This window comes from Topomyia yanbarensis, chromosome 1, assembly GCF_030247195.1.
Source record: "Topomyia yanbarensis strain Yona2022 chromosome 1, ASM3024719v1, whole genome shotgun sequence".
Taxonomy (NCBI): domain Eukaryota; kingdom Metazoa; phylum Arthropoda; class Insecta; order Diptera; family Culicidae; genus Topomyia; species Topomyia yanbarensis.
This window is the reverse complement of record NC_080670.1, coordinates 39,729,664-39,748,728: the sequence shown is the minus strand read 5'-3', so window position 1 is coordinate 39,748,728 and position 19,065 is coordinate 39,729,664. Positions and strand designations below refer to the sequence as shown.

The 19,065-nt window shown below is 38.5% G+C and overlaps 1 protein-coding gene across 2 annotated transcripts in view; it reads left to right on the top strand.

Annotated features, from left to right (window-relative positions):
* Positions 1–19,065, top strand: part of LOC131677403 (myb-like protein A) — a 444,108-nt gene that overhangs the window by 21,809 nt on the left and 403,234 nt on the right. For both annotated transcript variants that reach the window (XM_058957206.1, XM_058957207.1), the window contains exon 2: positions 5,776–6,300. In XM_058957206.1, coding sequence (XP_058813189.1) covers positions 6,159–6,300 — 142 coding nt within the window. In that variant the 5' untranslated portion in view covers positions 5,776–6,158. The remainder of the gene's footprint in view (positions 1–5,775; positions 6,301–19,065) is intronic.

Here is a 19,065-nt window from a genome sequence, read left to right as displayed (position 1 = left end):
TGGCCGATTTTTCTTTCCGCATTTGTTTGCTAATAACTTTTTCCCTGAATATTTTCATGAATGAAAAAAAATACATATGTACCCATTTTTATTGACGCTTCATTTCATTATTACGAAGAATTCGTTCCGTACTAATAAACTGCTATCCGTAAATCCGTGATATCTGCAACAAACGTGTAAAAGAAATTTCTTTTAAAAGTGAACGGGTCAAAAAGTAGCAATACAATAGGCAATCACGAAGAGCGACTAAAATGTTGGGACTGATTGAATCTATAAGCCAATAAATTGGGATAAGTGTTTCGATTTCATGTCTTCAGTATGTGACAGTCTTTCGTTCTGTTTTTGCTCGTCATGGAATAAAATGAGAGAGATAATATTAAATAAAAGAGAAAAGAGAGGAAAAAAATCAACCAATCGAAATCGATTCAAGATCACTCTTCGATCTTTTCTATTCACTCAACACGAGTGCTTTCGGAATTGCGCTCTGATCTTCTCATTTCGTCTTCGTTATCCGTACAACTTTGATGCGTTAGGTGCAACAATTTTAATTGAAACTTTTTCCCAAATAGTGGTAAAACAAGCCTGTAATCAGACAAACATTACAGTTTTCTTCAAGAAGTCATATATCTCTTCCAATCTTGATGATGATTGTAAAAAAAATCAAGAGGTAATTATTTTTATTCAAAAACAAACCAATTATTGAGCAAATTAGTGTCCACATATTTTTTTTATCGAATTGACAAAAAGTTTTGCAATAGTTTCACAGGAAACGGATAATTTGCTGTAATTTAAAAACAGATAACTCTAAAACAAAGCAAATTCGGTAAGTGCGATGTGTTCTCTTCCATGTGGAAGCAAGTGATGCTGAAATTATTATCTATGTTTGTAGTTTCTAGTTATTTTGGTCGAGTCATCAATGTTATATTTACCAAATTTTACGTAAATTAGAAGCATTCACTAATCAGTGCTAAGCAATTTTCGTTCGATTGGTGAACAAGTTCTGAGCAGTTTCGCTCAGTAGATTAAATTCTGGGTAGTTTCCATTAGTAGATTAAATCATTGAAATATATATTTTACATTGTCCAAAATCACATGAATTCCGAAATAAAACCTTCAATTGTTCAAATATAATAATTACTTAATCTAGGTAATCTTCTCAAGTTCCAACGGTTTTGCAAGATTGCTGGAAGTCAATAGGGCTATGGTTCTTATTCTTGCTTTGTAGTGAAATCAGTAGTTTTTTGCACTCACTTTACATTTTGACTTTTACTATAGTTTCAGGGATCTAGGAAAATCAGTCTACAATATTTTTAATTCGTAAGTCCAATTATATAAAAAATATCTAAAAAGAATTTACTTAAATATATAGATAGTTATTCTCAGTTGCCTGATAATATTGTCGAAGATAGTCTTTAACCCATTCCCCACGAGAGTCAAATGAAACAACATGTGTTTTTCTCAGGATTGTTATGATTACGACATGTTCAGTATCATTTAAATTGAAAATTTCATAAAGTTGATTTGAACTCTTGAATATTCATTTTTGTAACTAGAGAAATTTCTAACTTGGAGTTGTTTTCGCTAAGAACTTTTCATAATTACGTTCAGTTTCCAGTAAATATCTCAAGTCATCAGAATTAATGCATTTATGCAATAATTTTTAAGCCCCTCCCGAAACAAAATCCTAGCTACGGGCCTGAATCATAGATCCAAAATTTCGCTCAACATTAGTCCGACATTGGCCCAAACTTGATTCGATAGTAATGAAACATTAGTTCAATATTTGTGAACTTTGAACTGGAGTCGATTGTTTCCATTTTTTAGGTTAGGTGTATGGCTTGCAGTCTAATTTTTAAGCAAAAACAAACTATTTTGTCTTCATCCATGACGAAGACAAAATAGTTTTTTTTTGCTTAAAAAGTAGACTGCAAAGCCATACACCGTTCAATATTTGTCCAACGTCCTTCCCACATTGCTGAGACATTGGTCCGACGTTGTTTTAACGTTGGTCAAAAATTGGTCTACGATTTGCCCACCATTGTCCCAACATTAGTCCAACATGATCCAATATTTGTCGAGAATGGTCTAATGTTGATCTAACATATGGCTGATGTCGGTCCTACATTAACCAAACATTGATCCAACATTGATCAAACTTGGGTCCAACATTGATTTAAAACTGGTCCACATTGGTGAAAAATTATTCCACGTTGGTCCAACATTGATCCGATGTTGTTCAACATTGGTCTAACATTATACCAATTTTAGTTCAACATTGGCCTAACAATGGTTAAACATCTGTCCAACATTGGTTCCACGTGGGTCAAAAACTAGTCCAAAATAGGTCCATGGTTGATCCAAAATTGATCCAACATGAGTCCGACATTTATTGAACTTGGCCAGAAATAGCCAAATATTAGTCAAACATTGGTCTAACGTTGGTGCGATGTTGGTTCAACATTTCTCAAACATTTGTCCAACATTGGGTCACCATTGGTCTGATATTGGTTCAACATTGATTTAAAACTCGAATATTGGTGAAAATGGTCCCACGTTCCGACATTGGTCCGACGTTGTCCAACTTTGATCCAAATTTGATTTTACATTGGTTAAATATTGGTCCAACATAGGTGCAGTATTGGTTCAACATTGGTCAAAAATTAATCCAACATTGGTCCAATGTTGATCCAAAATTGATCCAACATTGATCCAACATTGACTCAACTTTGGTGCAAAAATACGTCCAATATTGGTCCATCTTTGGTTACAAATTGGTCCAAAATAAGTCCTAAATTGGTCAAAAATTAGTCCAACATTGTTCAAGCATCAGTCCGACGTTGGTTGAACATTGTCCAAAATTGGTCCAACATTGGACCGAAGTTGTTCCAAGATTTGTCCGAGTTCCAACATTGGGGCGACATTGGTCAAATATTGGTCCGACGTTGGTTGACTTTTGGTACCGCTTCGTAACGTAATAAACCACGAAACTTGGTTTGTGGTATTTATGAAAAAATCGCATTTTACGAAATTCGTAGAAGATTTACGAGTATATTTTATCAGTGTAGTGAAATTGAAATTGTTAAAAAGGAGCAATTCAATTATCTAAAGATTTGGCCCTGACCGACAGTATTATGGGTATAGAAAGAGTTTGAAAGTTAACAAAAAACATTGCATTTCTACCGCAACACGTTAATGTCATATACACCAGCGGTTCTAAACCTTTTTCATACCACGGACCCCTTCGAAATGACCCTAGGTTGCTGCAAACCCCCACGGATAAACATCGATTTTGTATGCTACCAATATGTTATTTTTAGTTTTTTTTTTAGGAAACAAGACTTGAAATTTCAATATGCACTCGGAAAATATAATTTTCTTCGAGGACCCCCAGCAAAGACTTCACGGTCCCCGAAGGGTCCGCGAACCCCAGGTTGAGAATCACTGATATACATAATCCCTTTTGTACTGTGCGCGTCACCACGACTCGATTTCGTTGTCGACTCCCTCATCCGCCACCTCCAGCCGGCCGCCGTTCATTCGTGTATAATCCCAATGAGGAAGAGATTTTCGTTCCTTGATGATGTATGGGAGCCAACTTGGTGCCAAGATCCAACACATATAGGGGAGAGAGGGTAACAGTGGATCAGCAGGAACTATGAAACATTCGCAATAAAATCACAATGCATGATCGCAATCGTCTAATTCCCTCATATTTCACAATTTCTAATTCTTTACACGTGTTGCTATATTTTGGAAGAGATCTGCTAACTCTATCTCTTTTAATGGATATTTGTTTGTGTTGTGATAGCCAGAGTAAATTTGCAATGATAAACATTATTCCATCTTTATGAATTACCATTCATTGAATAAATGTTTAGTCTATTGCTATTTATAGCAAATTTTATGCTCAACATTTGCCGCGAACAAAGTTTTTTGGTAACTACTCATGGTTCTGTGTGATTTCACAATTTTCATGAATAGACCCATTGGGTAACTGTGAAACGATGGCGTATGGGGAACAGTGATTTTTGTTTGTTTTTGTGGTCTGTCTCAAAATGTCAATGGGTTCCGATTTTCCACACTAAATACTACTCATATAGTGCAAAATTAGTAAATTTGGCCAAATTTTGTAGAAATTGTCTCTTATTTCAGGATTGCAGCTAATATGCATATATGGTGGTTCGATGTTACGCGATGATATAGTGGATTCTTTCGTAAACAAACGATTTTCGCCTCAATATAACTTTAATTCAAAGCGTTAGGATCATTCTTCGTCAAAACAAAAGAATAAAATTTATAAGTAGAATATTTCACTATAGATGACATCGTGTTTCATAGTTCCTACCCATGGGGCACACTGATACATTTTACCACCAACTGTTTATTATCCAAAAAATGTTATTTCCCGTGAATTTTACCAGCTGGAAAAAATATATGTATTAGTTAACAACATAGTGGCACTATATATCACTTTTGATTACACAAATAACATGTATTATCATCAAAATTAAATTGTAGAAAAAATGTGTTTCATTGTTACCCTCTCTCCCCTACACACACAACGCGATAACCGATTAAGGTTTGCAAAATGATCGATCCACTACGATTCATTTGCACTGGTGGATTGGACGATTTTTTGTTACAAACTATCTTAAAATGTTGGAGTAATGGTTTAAACAAGAGTTAAGCAGCAAAAAGTCAATGTAGGGTAGACGAGCCCTTATTCATCTCATTAGTCAGGATGTCATACTATTTCGATTGTAACTCGGCTTACATCGATTGCATTGAATTAGTTTTCAGGATCCTCGCTTCGTTCCGAAGAAGCAGTAACAAAAACAATCTGGTTTGGAAAATGTAAAATACTCGCGTTTGAGCGAAACAAAAAGTCAAGTATAACGCACTCCTACCATATGACCGTTGAATAGAGATGGCAGACGCTGCCCTATCTAATGCATTTGAAACGGGTGGGATGAATGCCGGAGCTAAGATGCATTAGGGCACGGTTACCCTAGCTGTATTGCCACTACTATAACCAGATGATTCTACCTTTAGCTGGTGTGAATGATTAGGAAGAAAATGGAAGAGTCGATACGCGATCGAGGAGTCCTTGAAAGTTTTGCCTTCTCGATTGCCGCTTTTAGATGAATACGACTACTTATATATGTATGTATAGCTGTGCTATGGTGAACGGTTCTGTTGTTGATCGACCGGAAATCGGACCTCGATACAGTATGCTTTGAAAGCCAAACAGGCGCCTATTAGGGATTTTACCGCAGCGCGAACGAAGTTGAACCCTGCCAGGTGTGCTGCCGGCAAATGTTGTAAAGAAGAAACCTACGTTGCTTTCAAAAGATAATATATTTGCATTCCGGTAGATCTAGAGAAGAAACGAGAATTTATATTAGGTGTCGGCGGTAATTGCGACAATAATGAGTCGGCACGTTAGTTGACATTTTGACGTAACATGTGTGTTTATTTACGAAATAAGAAAATATTTTTGAGACGTTGGGAGTTGGTGCTATCCATAAGTTTTTTTTGCTGTTGAGTTAAACAAAAATAATGTTTTGGCATCAACCAGGAAAAGAGAAAGGAGTTGTCAAGTCTAGAATTACTACGCCGCCTTCCTTGTTTGTACTAACCAAAAGCTTCGCTAGTAAACATGAACCAAAACACAATGTTGTATCACATTTCGTAGACCATCAAAACACTTCCCGACATGTGCAGTACCGAATATCATTAACTGAACAATATGCTTCTCCACACTTTTTTTCGCAGGTGTCAGCAGGTGGTTTCTCGCCAACAAAGGCCGGTGTGTTTAACTCTAACGTGTTGCAAAGCAAACCACATTCGCGTACAATCCAGCTACGACTCGATCCCCCGGCGAAACGCGGTGGCGGTATCAATGGTGAGGTAGCAATCACTGCGCTAGGTTTCTCTGTCCGGTAGAACCTTACCGAATCAACGAGGTGTGTTTACTTGACCACGCACTTGGTTTCTACCCCATCAGTCGGGGGTAGATATCGGAGTCGCGCTAGTAGCTACGCTGCTCCTTTGCGGCACAATTCAAGGTCCACGGTGTGATCTGCCGGTAGGCAAGCAAGCAAGCAGGCTTTGGAGGAAAATATCCTCTGGTGGTCGAAAAACGGTAGGACGGAGCTATGTTAAATTGTACCGATCTTGCCTGTGTGCTGCACCATCATCACTTCTACGCGCATCTACATCATCTGAAGCATCATCTGCAGGATGACCACGACCACCATGGGCACGGTCACCACGAGAGTCACGACCATCATGATTCAGGTGAGTTTTGATCTTGAGCTGTGTATGGTATGGGTCTGTTTGAATGCATTGCCCTCATTTTTAATTTCAAAATACACATAATCGTGTACTTCTTAAAATAGAAAACCAACTAAAATGAACTTTTTAAAACGTTAATTCATCTGTAGCACTCGATCTATTTGGCAATGTGTTGGATTTGATGAATTAATCAGAACTCCTTTTCTTGAGAGAAATCTTGGGTTTTCTCAGAAACACAAATAGTATTTGTTTTTGGAACTAGCGTCAATCTGGCGCTAGCGTAGTTCTGTCACTAAGTTAGCGTTGGATTCTTATGAGAGGCACTCGCAACGCATTTTCATAACTAATTTTGCATTTCGGTAATTTCGTTGCTATTTTTTCCGTTTTGAGGATGTTCTATCAAGTCTTTTTTTTCAAATGCTTAAAAAATTTGACATTATATGGACTTTTTTGTAGAAATCTGAGTGACTTTTTGTGTTTATGTTGGTTGTGAAATATAAGTCTGAATCGTACACCAAAAACTAATTATCATGAGATCATCATAAGAACATACGCGAACATGTGAATGACACGGTTACAAAATTGGATGCTGACAAACATAACATACGAACGCCCAAGCCTTCGCGATCATTCGTACACCTACGATCGCGCAAACTTTAGTACCTACGAAGTTACAAACGCTGTTTCAAATGCGAACCCGCAAACGTCCGTGTTCGCGTGATAACGTATCCGTCATGTCCGGAAATATTTACTCTCCGTCCTAGCAACTTAGGTCTATACAATCAGTTGGACCAATAAAAAATAACGTTCATATCCACTGGACAACACGTTCCATGGTGATATAACCGGGAATTGTAGTGATATGGAAGAAATGACATCTGTACCGTATACCGAAAATTAAGTATCAGATTCACGGTCCATGCACGATCATCCAAGAACAGACCCGAATATACGAAAGGCACATGGTTAAAAAAAATTATACACGCTAAGTCACGTAAACGTTAGCACACGTGACATACATACGCGCACGCGATCAAACACGTTAACGTATAAACGTTAGAGTCCTACTCAATGATACACGCATTCGCGAAATCCCTACACCCTAGCGATGGTCGGGTTTCAATTTTTTCAAACCCGAACCCGACCCGAACCCGAGAGTATGAAAATTTAAAAACCCGAATCCAACCCGAGCCCGAAATTATAAAATTTCAAAAACCCGACCCGAGCCCGAATTTTTTAAAACATGAAAACCCGAACCCGACCCGTACCCGAGAACGAAAATTTTATAAAACCCGAATCCGACCCGACCCGAGAATTTTAAAATTTGAAAACCCGAACACGAAAATTTAAAATTTGAGAAACCTGATCCAAATCCAACTTACTAATACGGAGAACCAACCAAAGATCTCAAAGATTTTTAATTCTAGGCACCCGAGCTGGATCCTAGGCTCATCTACGAATAGTAGAATCACTCGAATCTGAAGTAGCACCATACGCATTGAGTTATATCTGCATATGGCAAAACAAATGACTGCCGAGTAGAAGTAGCAGTAGTAGCAGCATTTATATTTACTATTATTGAACGTCGAATTTGTAATGTTCTGAGAAACTTAAAAATCGTCGATATCTTAACCGGAAATTAAGTTGAATCGGCGGCTAACTTATGGGGAAACCGACAGCTTAATGGTCACAGTTTCCAATAACCTTGCCCGTCGTACTTAACCAAAATTTCTATTTTTTATCAGAAACCATTTCTGCAAGGCAGTTTCGTATAATTTATTACATGTATTAAATTAAGCTATGGCAATTTGCAATTCATATTTGGCAGTTTACATGACGCCACCCACGTTACTGGTTGGTACGGTCAAACCTGTATCGAAGGGTATCAATCAAGATTTTCTGACGTGTTCTTGATCATTAGCGTTAGGACGATCTATGATGAGGTATCTAAGTTATTTTATGCTTCAAATTATACAGTAAGCGCGCCAGTAGAGATGCTTCGACCTCCCCAATGGAGCTCTCGGAAGGACTCCAAACTTTTAAAAATCCGTTAATGGCTTCAACAGAACACACAACATTTTTGCGATCAATTCCTTAAGTTCGTGGAAATTCATGTATTTTCATGAAGGAATCCGGATCATTCAACAGCTCAGCCCGGGAACAATCTGACAGAAAGCGCTTGTTTCATATATGTACCACTGATTTGATAGTGGTGCTATTATACCATCATCATATGAGTGTCATGAACAACGAAAACTAGAAAATAAATTTGGCCTAAACTATCTGCTTTTAAAAAATAATGAACCCTTTTCAAATTTGAGCCGACGTAGTGACACCAAAGTACCACCAAATTTGTGAGTTCAAATCCTTATTTTTCCATTATAGTTTATTTTAATTGCAAGCAATCTTTATCATAAACCAATTTGATTATTAAACTTCCGTTAAAGCAGGTACAATCTATTTGTTTCATTTGACCAACTTAACAGTACTCGCTGAAAGTTTGTTTGGGGTACAAATGTACCCCACCAAACCGTTTGCGTTAGTGTTTTGTCATGTGTACATAATTCAAAAAAATTATTATACCTTTTTTAAAAGCAAAATATCGATGCATAGTAAGCGAGAAACTTGTGTAAAATTGTTCCAACTCTGCCGAATAATAGTATCTGTTATTTGATATAACAACTAACTATAGCAAAGTAACTAGAAAATGCGCTTGGATCGGTATCGTATTTTTTGTTTTTGCGGATGAAAAAGGCAAAGCACATTCGTGAATATGATTTGTATATAGTATGCAAGATGCATCATTCGATTCGTTATCTTCTACAGCCCAGGCTCTGGAACATATTTTATATACACGTACAATGCGCCAGCTCTACCTGTTCCTTCGACACCTTCCTGTTTCATTTCCGTTACTGCATATTGCTGTATTTTTAACGTATGTATTGGCGTTTGGTTTTCAAAAAAGCTTCGGAATAAATACACTTTTTGACCAGTTTTTGAAAAAAAATTGTTCAAAAAGAAAATTTAATGATCTTTACAACGTCGTATAAATGGTCAAAATCGATTTGAAACTACCGGAGTTATAGCAATATGAAGAAAAAAAGGAATGGGGGGAGGGGGTATTTTAAAGACTTGTTCTATACCAAATGAAATATTACAAAATTAAATAGTCAAACCACGAATATTTTTAAACATGTTACTTTACGAATGATTTAAAAAAAAACTATCCAATTTAATTAAAAATTTAATAAAAATTAGACATATTAGAGCGATTTTAGTTCGGGGGTACGAATGTACCCCACAAAACCGTTTACGTAGAGAAAAAGTCGCCGCGGCCTAAGTATCGGTTTTAAAGTACCTGTCGAAATTTATATTCCATTATAGAAAGTTGAACCGATATTTTCCGATAAATTCCTCTTGACTTGGTTTATTACTAATTATCCTGAAAAATAAATCGCAAAGTGATTTTTGATGTGAAACACGTATTGTTGAATGCTCTCTCATGAATGTTCGTTTAAAAAATTAAAAAAATTCTAGCAGTTTGCGAATCTGAAGGGACGGAGTTTTACGCAAGGATGAAAAAATATAATATTTGAGCGCCGATTCAGAGGTGCTAAAATTTGGTGCGGTTATATGTGTCATCCATTCGTAGCACGAAGTATAATTCGCTACTACAAACAAGACTGCGTTTTGTGTATAGACGCAAACAGTGTCATGAAATGGTTGGGTTATTTTGCTCAAACCCGAACTCGACCCGACCCCGATAATTTGTAATTTGAAAAACCCGAACCCGACCCGAGCCCGAAAGTTCAAAATTTCAAAAACCCGGACCCGACCCGAACCCGAGAATTTTAAATTTGAAAACCCGAAGCCAGACCCGAACCCGATAAGCTTAAATTTACAGAACCCGAACCCGACCCGAAATCCGTCGGGTTCGGGTCGGGTCCGGGTTTCGGGTTCAAAAACCCGAACCCGACCATTACACCCCTAAGCAATGCTTTAGTGGGTGATATTAGTCGTCTCGTCTACAATTGTAGTGTGTGATTATGACGGGGAGCCCCTTCAATGAACCTAGCTCTACAGCTGCAGTAGGACAACTCTCGAAAAAATTCACTTCTTGCCAGTTGGATTTGAACGTTTGAACTCAAACAAAAGCCAAAGAAAACTGCTTTCGTATGAGGGAAGTGTCTCAACTCTGTCGTTATCTTTCCTAGACAAAAACGAGTTTTGGGTAAATATAATATTCTAATAACCGTTATAAGATTCGCTTGGAATGTTTTAGTTTCTAAATTCAAAATTTTGCGGGGATGATTCCCAGCTGTTTTAAATCAGTTTTAGTCGGTTAACCAATCGTCACCGGGGGTTTTTTCAGCGATGCTCGCTCGCTGCTAGGTTCGAAGAAAAGTGTTCAAAGCAAAAACACCATCAAACTTGAAGAGATAAGAAAGACCAGAATGAAACTTGTAAAACCTGAAACAGCGATGAATATTCAGTCCTTAAGTGGTGCGGCGGAATTTTATTGAATGAAAATATGTTTTATGATTTATCATAGATCTGATGAATGTATTTTTTTCAAGTTATCTAGGGTGTGGCGTTCTCGCTTGGAAGATCTTCGATTAGTGAACTTTTTCTCTGACCCGGACCCGTTCTAAATCAACATGGGTTGTAGTGGACTGCACAGTTTAACATTTAACAGGTTTTGTATGTTTTAAATATATTATTTTCAGTCTGCAACGAAAAAAAAGTTTGAAATGTCAATATTGATCCGGAAAAATATTATTTCTCACGGACCAGCATATACTTCACGGTTTCAAGAAGTGAATGAACTTTGATATCATTTTTGCCTTTATTTTAGACACATTTACCAAATGCACTTGATCTGAAAAAAAATCACTAAATTAAATCCGTTGCATATTGACATAAAATCTTAAATCTCGCATTTATGTATTCATGTAAGTTCAGAGACAATTCAATATCAATTCTTCAAAAGGGCTAATGAGATTTTTGTAAACAAACTTATTTTGCTCATTATTCCGCTGTCGAGTTGAATTTCATGAAAGATACACATGATTCAACATCTTTACCCTTGGTAGAATCAATTTAAAATGTCTTCTGTGTTCAAATTATAACAAATTAAGAGAAATCAGCAAAACAAAAGTTGGTTTACAAATCTTATTGACCCTATTCAAAAGTTGACATGGAATTGTTAATTGTTAATTGAACGAAACGAAGAAAGACGACTACGGAAACCCATTCCTTCGACATCAGCAAAGCGTTTGAATCATAATCGAATTTTTATTTAGGAACACACAGACACAGTAACATGCTCAGAAGAAAACCGCAGTTAAAATGAGCCAACCACCGTTAAACACCGCCAACATCTCAATCGAATTACCAATAACCAAACCTCATCAAATATCACTTCCTCAACCGGTTGTATATCTCTTGTTGACTCTGTCAGCTAGTGACTTCTTGCAACATCTCCTACGCAAGTAATGTACGTGTAGGTAAACATGGCGCTACTCTTAAGCAACTCCAAGGTATTGATCGGACGGAAATTAATCCATCACCTCACCGACTACCGGACGACCGGTGCGACAAAGAAATTCAATTCCAAGCCGCATCATTACCGAATCCAGCGTACAGCACAGTACACACCTCATAATCCGACCTTCTTGTAATATTTTAGTACATATAATGATTTCTTTGTCGACACTTCTTACGCTATCCAAATTTTCTACTTACCCTAACGCATTCTTAAAATAAGAAAATGTATTCCCTAATTGAACCGGAGGTACGCCGGATTAGAAAAGCCGCTACTGCACACCCACCTTTCATCGCACCTGAACCTCCAATGTCAGCCGCCAAATGCAGCACAGCGAAGTGCACGGCCGGGGTGTTTCGAAACGCAGAGATGCAGACATCGCTGAAACTCCAACCCAAGTCGGTCAATTATTTGGTTGCCATTGACAGCAGCAGGTATTTCGAAACCGTTTTGCTTCGCCTTCTCGTTCAGGTTCAGGCCACGGTGGTGAATGTTACGTAGCGCAACTGTAGCAAGGTTCGACAAAAAAAATCAGCAAAGCCGAATTCGTGCAGGGTTTTCTGGTTTGGCCCGTAGAGTTACGCCCGAGGAAGATTTTGTGATCGTACAGGTTCAGGTTGAAGTTTGCGAAAGAGTCTTGGGCAGTTACCTAATTAGCAAGAGTTTAAAATTTCTACATTGTAGCATTTTCCATCAAGTTGATTTGACATGATTACATTGTGCAATATGATAATTGAATTTTGTTTTTTTAACCCCAGCCCTAAACATGGTTTAAGAAATTGAAAATTTTAAAATTGAGTGACCTGAACCCGACCTAATCCACAGCCACAGTTTTTATTTAGAATTTTAAACACAGCCTCGAAAACTGAATATCGAAATCTAAAACATAATGAAAATGTTCTAAACCCAAATTCTACCAATACTTTGATGAGAATCTTCCGTTCACTACTGAGACGTCTGTTTGTTTCATTGTTGTTCCGATTTCTATTCTCCTTTGACCCTATCCAGCGTCATCCACTTTGCAACATATGTTTTCAATGTCAAAAAGTAAACATTGTTGGAAAGCCACGGCACCATCAACGCATTGAAATCTGTACACTCTTACTCGAATGGATTGGAGAGGTCATTCTACTAACCTTCTTCTCAAATATCGACACAACATACAGTGTAAACAGCATCGGAATCGGGTCGGCGGTCGGTACATATTTGAGATGCACTTCGCAAAGGTAAATATTCTCAACCTCCCGAAAAAAAAATCAGATCAAGTATAGTCCGTGCAAAATGGCAATAAAAATTTCTCCATTCATGCTGCAGCACCTTGTGCCATAGTCGCCTCCGGCTGGACGACACACGCACCCCGAGACGAAAACCAAGCGAGTGAGCGGCATTTAAATAAGTTCAAGTTTTCTGAATAATTGCTCCTTCGATAGTGCACGGTTCGTGCGGTGCGCCGATTGTCTCATAGGTCCATAGCACGATTTTGCCCTGGCTCCGGCGGCGGCGGCGGCGACGACGACGACACGCCGAACCAGGTTATATCGATGATGTTACACAACTCAAGGTAATATGAAATGCTGTTGCTGTTGATGCTGTGAAATGAAAACGAAACTGACCGGGGACTGACAGTCGGGCAGTCATTTGTTGCGAATTAACACGTTGTCATTTTAAGGAGGGGTTGGCAAAAAAATGGCTCCGGTCAACAGAAGCCGTTGTTTTGCTTAAGGGGGTCCTCTACTCTCGAGGCTTGAGTGGTTTTTTGAGGGTAATAAAAAAATTCTACTTAATAGATTTTGAATTTACATTTTTTATTTAAGTTAGTAAAATTTGAATTTGCGTTTTGACTTCGTCTTATCAGAATCCGACACTAACTTAGTACCAGGATTAAGCTAGCGCCGGATTGACGCTAGCCCCAAAAAAAACGGTCACAGAATCTGTATTCCTTACCAAACCCCTAGTCAAGCGTGATGTTCCGCAAGAAAAGGAGCTCATTTTAAGCTGATGAGAACTAAAAAATCGAATCATTTGGTTTGGCTTAGCAAGCCGATGCAATGGAGAACAATTTTGATAAAATCTATTTTTTTCTCCATTAAGATTGAACAGAGAATGGGGCAAAAATCGGAAACGAAAAAGTCAGCTTTTTTCCACACCGTATGTCAGATCTTCATAATAATCAATCAGCAGTACTGTAACATCATTCAACATAAGCTGAATTATTTTTGAGAAAATCTAACACACGGTGTGGAAAAAAGCTGCTTTTTTCGTTTTCCATTTTTGCCCATTCTCTGTTCAACCTTAAGGAGATAATTGTTTAAAACCACCTTTGGGCGTGAAGAGCAAAAAATCTATACTTTTTAATTTATATCCCAAAAAATAGCTCAGAGTGTAGGACCCCCTTAATTTTAAACGTTTTCGAGGGTCTCTGTCGATCAGCGAAGCTGCCGACAAGTCGAGAAAAAAAAACTGACACCATTCGACGCATAATCATAGGTCAGATAAATATAAATGCTCTCATTTGCTAAATTTAGATTTTTTGGTTCTATAATAAATGCAACACCCAAAACACGAGTTATATGATTCCCATGCATTTTTTTGCATTCAAATCGGTATAATGCAAATTTAGTGCTATTTTCTCGTCGCAAAGATGCATGCTATAACGAGGCAATGAAACAAAGAAAATTAATAACATCGATCAATAAAGAATTCCATAACTAATATAACTCTTGTATGTATTTATGGCATAAAAGGCATTAGAAAAAATCTGGTTAAATCCACCCAGTTGTGCAATTGTACCTTACTCGTTTATTCAAACTACTATTCCATGGTTGGTTATGTTCGTTACAATTTTAAATTAAAATTCAACAGCAGTTTATGGGGGTATAACACCTTTCATATGAGACTAAATTAGTGGAAATTGCATCAACAATCTCCGAGAAAATGGTAAAAGAATTATTTTTAAGTTATGATTAAAAGCACCACATGGACAAGTTCTTATACTAGTTTCCAATCTGCATACATTTTTTGCGATATTGAAATCATACTGCGTGTAGACCTCATTAAAAATGTCTTATGCGGGATTGTATCGGTAGATACTTTAATGCGCATGAACTCACACAAACTAATGATTTCCAAACTGACGGTACAGGATGGTCAACCGCTTATCTCCTGCAGGAGAGGGGTGCAGGACAATCGATGGTGCCAGATCACATGCTAGCCAAATAGCATTTGACCAAACAGCATTCAGCCAAATGGCTTTCGTCTCTTCATATTCGAGAGACGAAAGCCATTTGGCTGAATGCTGTTTGGTCAAATGCTATTTGGCTAATTGCAATTCATCCGACCGCTATTTGGTCGATCGCCATTTTACCAATTGCAATTTGATCAAATGCCGGTTGGACGAATGCCATTTGCTCGACTGTTATTTGGCCGAATGCCATTTGGCCGAATACCGCCTAACCGAATGACCGTTTTGCCAAATATCATTTGGTCGAGTGCCGTTTGGTTGAATTCCGTTTAGACGAATGCCGTTTGACCGAATGCTGTTTGGCCGAATCGAATGTTACAATTTTATTACTTTTTTCGTTCCTTTTTTAACCACATATATTGGTTGGATTCATCCATGTGATGTAACGGTTGGTTCAAACCAGTATCGATACTGGATGGAAGAAAATACAATTATTTCGATTCGAATAACTGATATTAGCTCGATAAATAATTATATTTTGATCATAAAAGTGTAGTAGTTTCTTGCTAATATACTTCATATACCGTTCTATAGGCTATGCAGAACAGCTTATGTTATAAAAATGAAAGATACAATTAGAAACATATTACAAAATGTACTGTATAATTGAATATATAATATAACGATTGTCCGTTTGTGTATTGCGACATTTTTGGAACAATATTGAGGTTTTTTTTACTACGTTTAGGTTTTACAATTATTCCACTTATGTTTCTTAGGCTGGTTTCAGCGTGTTATGACTAACTAATACGAGGCGAATGATTTTCAAACCAGACGATGTTATCAATTATGATCAGATCGAACAACAAATGCTGATTTTATGACCTCCATTCGATGTGTTGAGCAGAAAACACTACCAACAATGTATTACAAGTCACAGCCGCCAAGTAGCATTCGAGCAAATGGCATTCGACCAATTAATCCTTTCGGTCTACTGACACTTTCGACCAAATGACCCCTTCGTCCAAATGACCCCTTCGGCCAAATGACTTTTTCGGCCTAATGACACTCTCGGCCAAACGACTTCTTCGGCCAAATGACCCTTTCGGTCAAATGACTCAGCCACATGTCCCTTTCGGCCAAATGACTCTTTTGGCGAAGACTGCATATCAAGAAGACTGGCAACTCTGTCCGGAATCCAGAGACAGTAACAGCAACGTAACTTGCGGGTAAAGGTGGTACTTTCCATAGTGATGCACACACACATATACATTTTTATATTAAGCTTCCTACCTTCTTCCAATAGAGGCGCTGTAACCTCGCTTCTCGTTTGTATGGGGGAAGAAAAGAGATATCAGTCTTCTTAATATGTAGTCTTCGCTTTCGGCCAAATGACCCTTTTGGCCAAATGACCCTTTCGGCCAAATAACCCTTTCGGCAAAATGACCCTTCGACCAAATGACCGAAATGGCACATTTGGCCAAAAGATTTTCAGCCAAATGACCCATTCGTCCAAATGACCCTTTCGGCCAAATGACCCTTTCGGCCAAATGCCCCTTTCGGCCAAATGACCCTTTCGGTCAAATGACCCTTTCGGCCAAATGACCCTTTCGGTCAAATGACCCCTTCGGCCAAATGATCCCTTCGGCCAAATGGCCCTTCGACCAAATGACACTCTCGGCCAAACGACTTCTTCGGCCAAATGACCCTTTCAGCCAAATGTCCCTTTCGGCGAAATGAATCTTTCGGCGAAGACTGCATATCAAGAAGACTGGCAACTCTGTCCAGAATCTAGAAACAGTAACAGCAACGTTACTTGCGGGTAAAGGTGGTACTTTCCATAGTGATGCACACACACATATACATTTTTATATTAAGCTTCCTACCTTCTTCCAATAGAGGCGCTTTAACCTCGCTTCTCGTTTGTATGGGGGAAGAAAAGAGATATCAGTCTTCTTACTACGTAGTCTTCGCTTTCGGCCAAATGACCCTTTCGGCCAAATGACCCTTTCGGCCAAATGACCCTTTCGGCCAAATGACCCCTTCGGGCAAATGATCCTTTCGGCCAAATGACCCTTTCGGCCAAATGCCCCTTTCGGCCAAATGACCCTTTCGGCCAAATGACCCTTTCGGCCAAATGACCCTTTCGGCCAAATGACCCTTTCGGCCAAATGACCCTTTCGGCCAAATGACCCTTTCGGCCAAATGACCCTTTCGGCCAAATGACCCTTTCGGCCAAATGACCCTTTCGGCCAAATGACCCTTTCGGCCAAATGACCCTTTCGGCCAAATGACCCTTTCGGCCAAATGACCCTTTCGGCCAAATGACCCTTTCGGCCAAATGACCCTTTCGGCCAAATGACCCTTTCGGCCAAATGACCCTTTCGGCCAAATGACCCTTTCGGCCAAATGACCCTTTCGGCCAAATGACCCTTTCGGCCAAATGACCCTTTCGGCCAAATGACCCTTTCGGCCAAATGACCCTTTCGGCCAAATGACTCTTTCGGCTAAATGACCCTTTCGGCCAAAATCGTCAGCGTACACCAGTACAATAAAACCTATTTTCCTAGTGGCAGGACAGGTTTCCTCCGAAATTGATCGGTTAAAGAATAATCTAAGAGAACGGGTCAATGAACGAGCACTGTTTTTTTGCGATACCAGGTTGGATGACATTCAGAAGGTCATCATTTTCAATCCAGAGTATAAGAATGATTTTTGGAAGTAGCCGTACTGAATGCGCTTCAACCACACTCAAGTTGGATTTTTTGTCGAACAGTGTAAGAGTAACAGCATTGTGTACAGGAGTTTAACCAGACCAAAAAAACGAGCCTGGTACTAGTTTGTCGTTCAACAATGCTTTTCGTGATCAGAGTCGTCGATTGATGGAAGCAGACTGGTGCACTTCCAAGCATCGGATGAATCCCGTACATTGTAAATGACAGCACTTTCTAAAAGAGCGATTTTTTTGGAATAAGTAGAAACAGAGAGATGGCGTAACAGTTGATTTTGGGTGATACAAATGTCAAAAAACATTTTTTGAGAGTAAAAATGTGGATTCGATTCGTGGTCATCCATTTATATCCAGTTCTATCGTGTCAAACACGTAGTAACGGCTTCATGAAGAACGTTGATTACCACGAAAATCCTCGTTCGCTGAAACAGCTTTGAATACTACAAGAAGGTAGGTACAAGGTAGGAAGTTTTCTTTGTTCAGAAGGTTATAACTTTCTTTGCGTTTGTATATGCGATAACGACCGAGATATGAGTGACCCTCAGGATACAAATGTGACGCGTGAAAAGATCTTTGCGAGCAATGCAAATCGCGCGAGCGAGATCGGACAGGCTCTTACAATTAGTCGTATATTTTTATTTTTACATCTTGTAAATATATAAAAGACCCACGGCTCCGTGAAGCTATCGCCTTGAGCCGTAACAAATACCAAATTAAATAAAAAAGTAAACACCACCACCCTGGGTCACAAAACATCAACAAACCAGAATTACCACGCGTACTAGAAGAAAGTATACGCAGCTTCAAATGTCCCCGATACAGCTTTCCTTTATTTAAATTCAAATTTAACTGTAAATATGAAACCCACCGCTCCGTTAAGCATTATCTTGGATCGATTAGAAAATAAAAACGAATTTGTTTGGACGCATTAGAGGAACCGAAGCACCCTGTTCATAAATGATTTTCCACACGAATGCCCTTGGTTCGAATTTTAATTTGCCTGAATATGCAGCATCGTCGGGTGTTGTTTCAATGTTGTCAGTGCAATAACCATCGTTTTAAATTAATTGATAGTGCGATAATGTAAACGATTCATCATTCAAAGTGATAAATTTTCCGTTCGCAAAGGGTGTACAGCTGCAAATTGGTATTTTTTTCGAGTTGTTTCGCTATGTATTTTGGTGCTCGCTTACGCTTCTGGAAAATCAAGATGTTTTTCTTCAAAACTCAGTAGACTGTTGAAATAGAAATACCAAGTTTTCGTACCAATTTGCATGTTTATTGTCCAACTTTGATTTTGGCACTTGACGG